Genomic DNA, 12942 nt, shown 5'->3' on the forward strand with positions numbered 1-12942 from the left:
TCCAGTTAGTTCAAAATGCAGCGGCTCGAGTGCTAACTAGAACTAGAAAGTTTGATCATATTAGTCCTGTTCTATCATATCTACACTGGCTGCCAGTTAAATTCCGCATTGATTACAAAATACTTTTACTAACTTATAAAGCGCTACATGGTCTGGCTCCTCAGTATCTGAGTGAACTTATTGATCACTACAACCCAGCACGTCCACTTCCTTCACAAGATGCAGGGTTACTTATAGTTCCAAGAATGAAAAAGATCACGGCTGGTGGAAGAGCATTTTCTTATAATAAGAATAATCTTCCTGCCTTTGTTCGGGATTCGGACACAGTCTCAATGTTTAAGTCTAGACTGAAAACATATTTATTTTCTCAGGCTTTTGATTAGTATAGACAAAAGAGCAGAGCTTGGGGGTTCTTGGTCACAGAAACTTATGGTGATCAGGGATGTTGGGTTGCTGTCATTCTGCCTCTCTTGTCCGATCACTCAAGTTTGATGATGGTGGGGAGGTGGGTGCTGATGTCATGTGAAAGCCTTCATGATCTTGTTACCTGCTCGCTCTCCCTTTTAGTTATGCTGTAATAATTAGGGCTGCCGGAGTCTAAAACTCTCTGTAAAACTGATATTTTTCTCAACTCGCATTTTACATTTCAAACTACAGTTTCTATTGTTTTACCCTGAGGTCCTTCTGATGGAAACCTGTTTACCTGCCCGAGGTTAAAAAATAAAGTCGAGACTGCCGTGCCAACAATGCTGCTCCTGCTGGATGTGACGGGTCCTGCCGTGTTTGCACCAAGACTGTCAAGAACTCACTACAGACTTTATTACAGACTGGACTGAATAATAACTCTATTATTATTATTTCTTTATTTATTATTGCTAGTTATAACTTTTAGTTCATTTTAATTCTGTGTTTGTATGATGTGTAAATACTATTTATTTAAAGTATCCTCCAGACCACCCAAGAAGGATGGGCCCTGCTGAGTCTGGTTCCTCTCAAGGTTTCTTCCTGTAATTTTAAGGGAGTTTTTCCTTGCCACTGTCAACAGGTGGCCGGCTTGCTCAACAGGGGTTTTTGTATCTGTTGGTCCTGGATCTTGTAAAGTTGCTTTGAGACAATGTCTACTGTAAAAAGCGCTATATAAATAAAGTTGACTATTGTATTGGACAAGTGAATGTCGCTCCACCAAGATGCTACTGTTGGCTCCTGAGCTGGGCTTTTGATTCATATTAAACATGTCAAGTCAACTTTATTTATATAGCGCTTTTTACAATAGACATTGTCTCAAAGCAACTTTACAAAATCCAGGACCAACAGATACAAAAACCCCTGTTGAGCAAGCCGAGGGCGACTGTGGCAAGGAAAAACTCCCTGAAAATTACAGGAAGAAACCTTGAGAGGAACCAGACTCAGCAGGGCCCATCCTTCTTGGGTGGCCTGGAGGATACTTTAAATAAATACACGATTAACACAAATCATACAAACACAGAATTAAATGATCTAAAAGTCATAACTGGTAATAAATAATAGAGTTGTTATCCGCTCTAGTCTTCAATAAAGTCTGTAGTGATTTCTTGTCGTTGCAATTACTCCAGACCAGTCACATCTGACAGGAGCAGCATCGTTGTCCCGGCAGTCTCGACTTTAATCCTTAACCTCGGCGGGTAAACAGGTTTCCATCAGAATGCCCTCGGGGTAAAACAACAGAGAATGTAGTTAATAATGTACAATGCTAGTTGACAAACAGTTTTACAGAGAGTTTTAGACTCCGGCAGCCCTAATTATTACAGCATAACTAAAAGGGAGAGCAAGCAGGTAACAAGGTCATGAAGGCTTTCACAGGACATCAGCGCCCATCTCCCCACCGTCATCAAACCCGAGTGATCGGACAAGAGAGGCAGAACGACAGCAACCCAACATCCCTGATCACCACAAGTTTCTATGACCAAGAACCCCCAAGCTCTGCGCCTTTGTCTATACTAATCAAAAGCCTGAGAAAATAAATATGTTTTCAGTCTAGACTTAAACATTGAGACTGTGTCCGAATCCCGAATAGAGGCAGGAAGATTATTCCAGAGTTGTGGAGCTTTGTAAGAAAACGCTCTTCCACCAGCCGTGATCTTTTTAATTCTAGGAACTATAAGTAACCCTGCATCTTGTGAACGAAGTGGACGCGCTGGGCTGTAGTGATTAATAAGTTCACTCAGATACTGTGGAGCCAGACCATGTAGCGCTTTATAAGTTAGTAAAAGTATTTTGTAATCAATGCGAAATTTAACTGGCAGCCAGTGTAGAGATGATAGAACAGGAGTAATATGGTCAAATTTTTTAGTTCTAGTTAGCACTCGAGCTGCTGCATTTTGAACTAATTGGAGTTTGTTTAAGGATCTACCAGAGCATCCAGTTAGAAGAGCATTACAATAATCTAACCGAGAAGTTATAAACGCATGGATCAGTTTTTCGGCGTCATTAACAGATAGTATATTTCTTATTTTAGAAATGTTACGCAAATGATAGAAAGCAACTCTAGTAATATTATTAACGTGTGTATCAAATGAGAGATCTGAATCTATTGTGACACCTAAGTTTTTTACATCTGGGCTGGGAGTAACAGAGAACGTGTTTAAGTTTAGCACCAGGTTAGACAACTTGTCTCTTGCAGCTTTAGAGCCAACAAGTAAAACCTCAGTTTTATCTGAATTAAGTAAAAGAAAATTACACGACATCCAGTTTTTTATGTCGTTTACACAATCTTCTATCTTACTGATTGTGTCAGTATCATTTGGTTTGGCTGATATATACAGCTGTGTGTCATCTGCATAGCAGTGAAAGTTTATGCCATGTTTATGAATAATTTCACCTAGTGGAAGCATATAGAGTGTAAATAATAGCGGTCCCAGTACCGACCCCTGTGGAACACCATACTTTACTTTTGTAGTTTCCGAGCATTTATTATTTACATAAACGAATTGAGAGCGGTCAGTCAGATATGATTTAATCCAGGAGAGTGCGAGTCCTTTAACACCTACTGTATTTTCTAGCCTCTCCAGTAAAATGTTATGATCGACCGTATCAAACGCTGCACTAAGATCTAATAGAACAAGAAAAGAGACATCCATTATCAGAAGACATTAACAACTCGTTAACTACTCTAATTAATGCGGTTTCGGTACTATGGTTGGGTCTAAATCCTGATTGAAATTTTTCATGAATACAATTTTCATTCAAATAAGAACATAGCTGTTTGGAAACGACTTTTTCTAATATCTTTGAGACAAAAGGAAGGTTTGAAATTGGCCTATAATTAGCTAGTACATGTGGATCAAGATTAGGTTTTTTAATCAGGGGTTTAATAACAGCACTTTTAAACAATTTAGGTACATATCCAAGGCTAAGGGATGCATTGATTAATGTAAGCAGGGGCTCTACAATAGCTGGGAGTAAATCTTTAAGTAGACGAGTTGGAACAGGATCGAGTATACACGATGATGACTTCGATGATTTAATCAACACAGTTAGTTCATTTTGGGAGATTGGATTAAAGGAATTTAGTTGGATTAACTCGTTACTGTTATCATCACTGTTCTCACCAGTGCTGCTCAGAGTGAGTCCATACTTAACATTGGCAGGTGACACACTCTGACTCTGAAGTCGTATTTTTTCTATCTTGTCATTAAAGAATTTTAAAAAATCATCGCTGGTACAGTCAGGCGGTATATTAGATTCAGTTTCATTGACGTTTTTAGTTAATTTGGACACTGTCTCAAAAAGGAATCTGGGATTGTTTTTATTTTTCTCTATTAGGGACGAATAATATAAAGATTTAGCTTTTATAAGTGCATGTTTATACTCAGTTAGAGCATCTTTCCAAGCAATCTTATACACTTCCAGTGTAGTGTGACGCCACTTGCGTTCTAATTTCCGTGCTGCTTGTTTAAGTGCGCATGTGTGGTCATTGTACCAAGGAGCAAGTTTTTTCTCCCTAATCAGTTTAGTTTTAAGTGGGGCTACGTTATCTAAGGTTGCGCGCAATACAGTCTCTAGGTTTTGAGTTGCCTGATCTAGTTCTTTAGGTTCTGATGCTGGTATATTTGGTAATTCTGGTAGGCAGTTTATGAACGCTGCTGCAGTTGCAGATGTAATAGTGCGCTTATATTTAAAACGATTTGGTTGCTGTACCTTATTGGACAGGGACACTTCATAAATTAGTAGAGAGTGATCAGAGATTAAGTCATTCTGTGGTACAATTTCCAGGTTGTCTATGTTTATACCATAAGTAAGTATTAAATCTAAGGTATGTTTACAGCGGTGAGTGGGTCCTGTTACATTTTGGGTGATGCCTAAAGATTCTAAAATAGAGTCAAACGCAGTTTTGAGTGGATTACATTTATCCTCATAATGGATATTAAAGTCACCAACAATTAAAGCTTTCTTAGTTGATAAAACTAATTTAGAAAGAAAATCGGCAAATTCGTTAAGAAATTCTGAGTAAGGACCAGGGGGTCGATAAACAGTAACCAGCTTAAACATACTAGTTTTATCAGATGAACATTTATTGGCTATGTCAGAGATAAGAACTTCAAACGAGTTTGTTATGGGAGTTGATTTTACAGTGAGACCTATGTCCTTGTCATAAATTGCGGCTATTCCTCCACCACGACCACTAAGACGTGGCTTATGTTCATAACTGTAACCCGGAGGAGATGCTTCATTTAAACCTAAGTTTAACAAAGTGCACTAAGACTATTATCTGTAATTATTTCATTTACAATTACTGTTTTGCATGCAAGTGACCTGATGTTTAGAAGTCCTAACTTTAGTTTAGCTTTACTATGGTTTTCATGATGCTCATTTAGATTAATTTTAATTAAGTTATTATGACATACTTTTTGATTTTGTTTTGGCTTACACCTGCCACGGTAAACAGACACAGTCTCAATGGTTTGTGACCTAAGGATTCCGGGTGACGTCCGATGGCGACTCGCAGACAGTTGGTTAGGCCTGTTAGTCTGCTGCCTGGTCTTGGCTCTGGATAGTCATTTAACACTATCTGCCGCTACACTAACGCGGTGGTAAAGCCTGTCACCTATGCTGCAAGAAATGCGAGCAGCACCCTCCCACGTGGGGTGGACACCATCCCGCTTCAAAAGACCAGGCCTTCCCTCAAAGGTGGACCAATTATCTACAAAATCAATGCAGTTTTCTGAGCACCATTTAGACATCCAGCGGTTCAGCGACAACAACCTGCTGTAGGTTTCGCCACTGGGTCGAATCGGTAATACATGTATGGACAGAGATGAAACTTGAAGTTAAAAGACAACACCCCTCAAACTTGATGAAGCTGGAACAATTTGCCAAAGAATAGTAAGTCAAATTTTTAACAGAGAAGTACAGAAAACATAATTAGAATTAGAGAATACTTAATTACAGTCATTGCCAACTTGCTACAAAATACCAAGGGTAGCAATATTTTTGCCCATGCCATTCATTTTTTTAATTGTTTAGTTGTAATTCATGTTCTATTTAATGTGAAATAAAAAAAAACCAATTATTAAATAAATTTGATACACTTAAGTTGGTTTCAACTGAAGTCAGAGAAAATTGAGTTTTTAAAGTAGGTAGATGGGCACCTTCACAATGTATATTCAGTTCAATCTGGTTGTCTTTCAATTCTTCCAACACTTACTGTTCTTCATCAGTTCAGATGGTTTCCACCCATATACATTCTGTATGTATTTCACTTAATTTCTTATCAATAAACTTTGTTTATTTGTGGAACTTACTTGTGACTTGTAAGAAACCCATAAGTAAATCATGCACAGGAACGTCACTTAGTTCAAGCAACTTCCCTAAATTTTACCACACCTGCTGCAGCCTACAGCAATAATAGCATTACATATGACATACAAGTGCAAACCTATGCCTGTGTAAATGCTATAAAAACAAACAGGCTTTGGTTGTACAAGCAATGTATTACTTAAACTTTTTTATCTGACAAAGCAATACAGAAAAACTGACCATAAGTGTCACATAAATTTGAACAAACCCATTGTGTGCATTAATTTGCTTTACTTCTAATTAATTTGTTTAATTTGTAACATATGTGTACCATCTTATTGTGTAAAAGGATGCAACATGTTATATGTATAAGCTGCATAAGTGAATCAGACAAAACCAAAGAATTATTGTCAAGCATAACCCACTAACACATTTGATGGGGTTAATGAAGTGACTGAAGGATAATACTAAATATATGACTCGTTACTTAACCTCTTTAAATAAATGACTGTCCAGAGTCTTGTCCACAAGGACAATGCTAATTTATAACAAAACAATTTTGCAATGATGATCACACAATCTCATTTAGGAACTCTGTCCCCAAGGTGTGAGATATACATGAAGTGAACCATGCTGCCTCAACAGAACAATCTGACACAACAATCAGAATTCAGAATATTCCACCTACCTCTCCAAAGTGCACTGCAATTGGCCTCTGTTCCCAGGTATGCAAAATCTTGTTGTGAGTGGATGCTAAATGGGTAAAGCCAGGGTCATCCTTGCTACATGAGTAGCCATTCTCATTCAGATCCTGCAAAGAGTGACAACAGGCATATGTTGTGTATTTATGTTTAGTGAATGCTGATGTCTGTGTGTATTTACCTTTTGTTTAAGACGACTTTTTACTTCTTTAATGCCAATCTTTGCATGATCTTTGGCCTAAAACATAAAAACAACTGTAAAACAGAAATACAATTTCAAAGAGTCAAAACTAACAAGTGATTTTTCCTGATCAGAACTGTAAAAACCAGTCTTGTCGAAACAACAAGTAAAAATGATCACAACTTTAATAATTAACTATTAACTCAGATTAAAACAAATATAATTCAGGTTTTAAGTAATAAAAGTGTCGGCCATGCATTTCATTAATAGTTTACTGAGCAGACAAGGAAGTACAACAGATTGCAAAAAAAATTTAGTAGACACTTTATCAGACACTTTTTTTGTCTCATCAAACTAGACAATCTTCGTCCTTTCACCTGTCCCCAGTGAATGCGTTGAGAATTTTAAAACGAAAAATGTCACGACAATTTCATAGTGCTGCACACTTTAAGACATGTTTGCAAAAAGACCTGAAACACCTCATCACTTGATATCCTAGATGCTGCAAAGATGGTTATCCATCCGAGAGGTTCTTCTACATCTGCACAGGACTTTGGAGCTCTTCTGAAGTAATTATTGAATTCTCTTACATCCCCTAAGAAGGCCCTTCTTGCCCGGATGAGTTAAATTATTGAGGTCAATGTGGTCCTGGTAATTAAAGATTAAATATTGTTTTATATTCTTTAACAGATCTACTACGCCTTGCAGCATGCCTTGAACACAGAGAACTACAGACTGTTACTTGGATTTCATGGTTTGATTTTTTTTATCCAAAAAATGCAGTGTAAATTGTGGGCCCTTATAGACCTACAGTGCTGTAAAAAAGTATTTGTCCCTCACTGTCATTTCTTGCTAATGTCATTTTCAAATAAGATACAAGTCAACATGAGAAAATACAAATTGCAGCTTTTCAATGATCATTTCATTTATTGAAGATAATATTTGTGATAACTGGCAATAAGTCTTTTACATTGCTGTGGAGGAACTTTGGCACAATCTTGTGTTGCTTTAATTTGACTACATTTAAGGGTTTTGAGCATTAGCCGCTTTGATTTGGCCACTCCAAAACATTAGTTTGTTTGTTTTAAGCAATTCAGAGTTGGACTTGCTTGTGTATTAATGAAGAAATTAATTAGCTTAATTATCTGCTGGTTAGAGATAAGGGTGGTCAAATGGGTCGGAGAGATGATGTCAAAAAATTGTTTTAGACACAATGGTTTCAAATTTAAAGATGAAACGCCAAAGAAGGGGAGGTGATTAACTTGCCCACATAGAAAAATTTATAAAATAAGTATTATTTGAAGCCGTACTTTGCACATTCTTCATAACATTGATGCCCAGTTATGATCATATCTAAAATAAAGTATGGAGCCTTTTTTCTAACTAAATTCGGTCTCTGATGTTTTTCTTTAATAGTTTTTGTATTAGTTTTATAGTCATGGTGTAAGAGATTGGAGACCACAACATTTGTTTCATCAGTCCACAAAATATTAACCCAAGAGCATCTAACTGTTTTTTTGGGAAATGCAAGACAAGCCTTTGCATTATTTTTGGTCAGCATTGTTTTGCACCTTGACACTCTCCTGAGGATGCACTTTTTGCATTAGCAATGGCTTTGTAATCCATTCTAGACAGATTTTAATGACACATCTGTAAATTAATTTCTTTAGAAGTGTCATCATATTATTTAGATTTAACAGATCTCTGTGTAATCATGCCTAGTGGCTAGTAAAACTAAATTAATCTGTGAATTTGGTTAACTGGTTGATTTAGTAATTACTTTTTCCACATAAGGCCAGGTAAGACTGAAAACAATTTTTTATTCAATAAATAATAATAATAATAATAATAATCATTAAAACAACATTGTGTGTTTAGTTGGTTACTATCTGATATTAAAAGTATTAATGCCATTTCCAGAAAAGTGGGGACACGTTTAAAAAAAATGCAATAAAAACTGAAATATGTCATTTTTAATTCTTTATAACCTTAATTTAACATACAAAAAACAAGGAAAAGATGTTCAGTGTTGGGACAGAGGCATATTTACCACTTGGTGACATCACCTTTTTAAATTATACTTTTAAATGGTTTGAGAATTGAAGATCCTTCAAGTGGGATTTTGTCTATTCAAGACTTTAGCTACTCAACAGTCGCTGTTCTCAGATTCTCCTCTTCATGACATGCCATATATTTTTAATAAGAGACGGATCTGGACTGCAGGAAGGCCAGTCAAGCACACATACTAGACATGAAGTTCCTGGGAAAAGACTTCGTCTTGATGGCAGCATGTCACTCCAAAATACCTATATAAGCTATCAGTCTGGATCGTCTTTTTTCATTTTTGGTACATAGAATCCGATGTCCATTTTTTCCAAAAACAAGCTTAAACATAGACTCTTCTGACTACAGAACATGTTTCCACTGTCTTTTGGTCTATCTCAGATGACTTCGGGCCCAGAGAACTTGCTGGTGTTTCTGCACAAAATTAATATACGCCTTTCTTAGTTTTAGGTTGCATTTCTTGATGCAGCAGCAACTGTGTTAGGTGACAATGTTTTCTTAAAGTACTCCTGAGTGCATATGGCTATGACCATCGAAGTAGCCTTTCAAAACTTAAATAAAAAATTCAAGTCATTATGAGGGATGAAGTGTAGATTGATGGGTAAAAATGGCAAATATATCTCTTCAGAATCATAGTGCCATAAGGAAGTCATCAAAGACAAAATTAAATTTTTTATGATGAACTGTTGGTAAGTTTTCACAACTGTGATAGATATTTTTAAAGGAAACATTAGTACAATTTTTCCTCAACTACACGACTCTGACATAGAGCCATAAAAATCACACTTAAAGGTGATCTTTAGTTTAAATATCTATATAAAATTAGTACAACACTGATTACACGAAATCAAATTTACATTGCAATTAACAGCTGGCAATTGGAGCCAGCCATATCCATTTAAATGTCAGTAAAAACAAGCAAAACAGGCACTTGGGTGGAGCAGCGGTAAAGCACACTAGCCCACCACTGCTGACATCATGAGCTTGCAGACAATAATTAGCCAGTCTGAGGGAGGGCTGCAAGGCATTCCTCATAACTGATGCAATTTTGACCTCTGCTGGCTGATCGATGGCACCTGCACAATGAGACAGGGAATAATGAAGATTGGTGCTTAACTCTCCATGCGCAAGACAGATCCCCATATGAACCCGCCTAATGCAGGTGAAAAGAAGGGGTTGGCTTCTGCACACATCAGAGGGTGTGTGTGTTACTTAAGACCCTCATTGGTCAGGAGTGGAGGTCTGGACCAGTAAAGGCATACAAATAGAGTAATTGGATATGTCTACACTGGGCGTAAAGTTGGGGGAAATGCACTAAAAAAAATTAACAAAATCAACTAAAACTCAGAAAGCATTTATTGACAAACAACAGATGATTAAAAAAATCTGGTTTTATATTAATATGCCAGTGGCATGGAAATTTGTCACCTGACCTCCTCTGTAAATAGCTGATCAATAAAGAGCTCATACCTCATAGCTTAGTAATGCATAAGCCAACTTTCTGTCCACTTTTGGTTAACAGTAAAAGGGTTATCATTAAGCTTTTAGAAATTTTTTTTATTTAAATCACTTGAATTGCTTAGTAAAAAACATCTGTGGCATTTCAATGCAACATTTGTGCATACATAAACACTTTTTAATTTTTACTAATTTGCTTATAGCTAATTAACTAATTTGCAATAATAAATAAAGTAATGTTTTCTTTTTCATTAAGAATTAACAGTCAAAATAGCATTGTGAAATGTTAAAACAAGAAAGTGGTTTAATCTGTACCAACACAAAAGGGAGCCATATACTTGTGGACGCACTTACAAGTTTATTTAGATATTGTTAATAACAGCCTTGATAAATAAAATTATTTTATGAAGGTGACACGATTGTGTATCAAAATGGCAACTTTTTTAAATATTCAGATTTTTTGTATTAAAGTTGGATTAAAAATTTGAGTTACCTATAAGAAACTATACGTACAAATTTGTAGACGGTTTTCATAGCAGGATTCGCTTTTGTCTTCACAGAGTTAAGGAAGGCCCCACCACCTTTCTGATAAAGAAATGCACAGTTGGTGACAATCCGAAAAATATGGCAAACATCTACATATACATGGAGACAAAAATCTACATATGCATAGATATAACAAACCTACACTCCCCTGTTAAAACACCAGGTTTTTGTGATGTAAAAATAGACCAAGGTGAATAATTTTAGATTTATTTCCACCTTTAATGTGACCTATAATTTGTGCAAATCAGTGAAAAAAACTGAAATCATTTAGAGGGCAATAACAAAAATAAATTTAAAAAATGTGGTTGCATTAGTTGCATTAAGTGTGCACACCCTCTTTTAACTGGGGATTTGGGTGTTTTGAGAATTAACCAATTACATTCAAACTCATGTTAAATACTAGACAGTACAACCTGTCATCAAATAAATTGACTGATTAACCCTGTGTAAATTTCTAATTCTAATTTCTTTTCTAATAGGATTTACATAGTTGCATTAAATGACAATTACTTATATGCATCTTTCAGCAACAGCCATGATCAGTGAAGAGCTTAAGCACCAAAGAGATCTCACTGTTGAGTAAGGAATGAGTAAGGAAAAAGGTACAAAAAAATTCCAAGGCATTACATATACCATGGAACACAGTGAAGAGTCATCAACAAGTGGATAAATTATGGCACAATAGTGACATTAGCAAGACTTGGATTTCAATCCAAAATTGATAAAAAAGACAATAGAAAACATTAAAGGAATTGCACCTATATCTGGAAGGTACTGATTGTGTACTACACGTGACAACAATCTCCCGACAATGTCTTAAAGATTGTCAAAATGTGCCATACCGACAGACTTCTACCCAAAAAGACTAAATGCTGTAATGTATTTCAGGTTTTTATGGAATTATATATATATTATGGGTTACATCAAGGTTGAAAAAAGTTGGTCTCATTTTTACTTTACAAAAACCTGCCATTTAAATAGGGGTGTGTGTCCTTTTAATATCCACAATAGGTTAGGTACACAAACCTTAAATGTGAGAAGCCACTGATTATATACTTTATCGCTACCTGTCAAAAAACATGCACAAAAAAACAAAGGTTTTAAACAGTAAGTAAACAGTAAGACTAATAATGAAGATGTACGAAAGATGTCGAGCTGTCATCTTAGCTGTATTACTGACATAGCTGGGCGTTCAACATGCACAACTGGCTGTGCCTGAGGACTATAGAGGTTCATCAATAATGCTGCAAATGTGACAGGCTGGTCAAGGCACCTGAACAATGAGTGTATGACCGTGGAATAACAAACAACTGGCACATCTGCTGGAGGGGGCACATGATAGTCTGTGACTCTACTCAGTCAGGGCAGGGGTGGTGCAACCAGCAAAAAAAATTGTCAGCCATGACTGTTTTACTGGAGTATAAGTATGAGGTGACACACAGGCCTAATTCTCTTACTCATTAATTATGATGACAATGACTAGAGGACACAGCAATGATGTGAGACAAAATGTTTTTGAGCTACACAAATCAGAAGATAGATACAACAAAACAGCTAAACAAGTGAAATGAAGCAAGATGTGACTGAAAGATTTGCCTGAAAGAGATCGTATGTCTATATTTACTGGACACACAATGAGGATAATGAAGCCAAAGAATCTATCCCCACTAGGAAGCATTGTGGTGGATCTATAATGTGAGCTGATTTTCTTTTCAAGGCCTGGAACAATTTGTTTAAATACATGGTACCTCAGACTTCCTCTACTGCCTCCACTCCAGACCGAGGAGGGTCACAACCGTCACACGGTTGTGCACAAGGTGGGTTCATATAAGGATCAGTTTTACGCACACACTGACCTCCATCATACCCCCCTTGCACTGTACAGATGCTATCAGTCAGCCAGCAAAGGCTGCAATTGCAGCAGTTATGAGGAAACCCTATTCAGCCCTTTCATGTGTAAGCGCTCGGTCAGCTGATAGCAGAGCTGAGATTCAAACTTGCGAGCTTGAAATCTCAGCACTGGTGGGCTAGCATATTTTATCACTGTGCTACCAGAGCACTGGCCTCAGAGGCATTTAAACACTGGCCATTTCTTAATATCCACACAATTGGATACAACTAGAAATGCTTAATTGACCACAGAATCAGGGTTTTGTCAGTGCAATCTCTGCCCTCTGATTTAAACCCCATATAAACTGTGGAATAAGCTAGAGAAGT

General features: G+C 36.7%; 1 protein-coding gene across 5 annotated transcripts in view; it reads right to left on the reverse strand.

The window, feature by feature from the left end:
- Nucleotides 1-12942, reverse strand: part of dennd1a (DENN/MADD domain containing 1A) — a 132681-nt gene that overhangs the window by 14068 nt on the left and 105671 nt on the right. For 2 of the 5 annotated variants that reach the window (XM_063011702.1, XM_063011703.1), the window contains 4 exons: nt 11752-11792; nt 10693-10764; nt 6658-6714; nt 6464-6586 (listed from right to left, as the gene is read on the reverse strand). In XM_063011702.1, the coding sequence (XP_062867772.1) occupies nt 6464-6586; nt 6658-6714; nt 10693-10764; nt 11752-11792 (293 nt within the window). Of the gene's footprint in view, nt 1-6463; nt 6587-6657; nt 6732-10672; nt 10765-11751; nt 11793-12942 lie in introns of those variants that run through there. The other 3 variants (XM_063011705.1, XM_063011704.1, XM_063011706.1) reach the window with 3 other exon arrangements.

This window comes from Trichomycterus rosablanca, chromosome 16, assembly GCF_030014385.1.
Source record: "Trichomycterus rosablanca isolate fTriRos1 chromosome 16, fTriRos1.hap1, whole genome shotgun sequence".
NCBI lineage: Eukaryota > Metazoa > Chordata > Actinopteri > Siluriformes > Trichomycteridae > Trichomycterus > Trichomycterus rosablanca.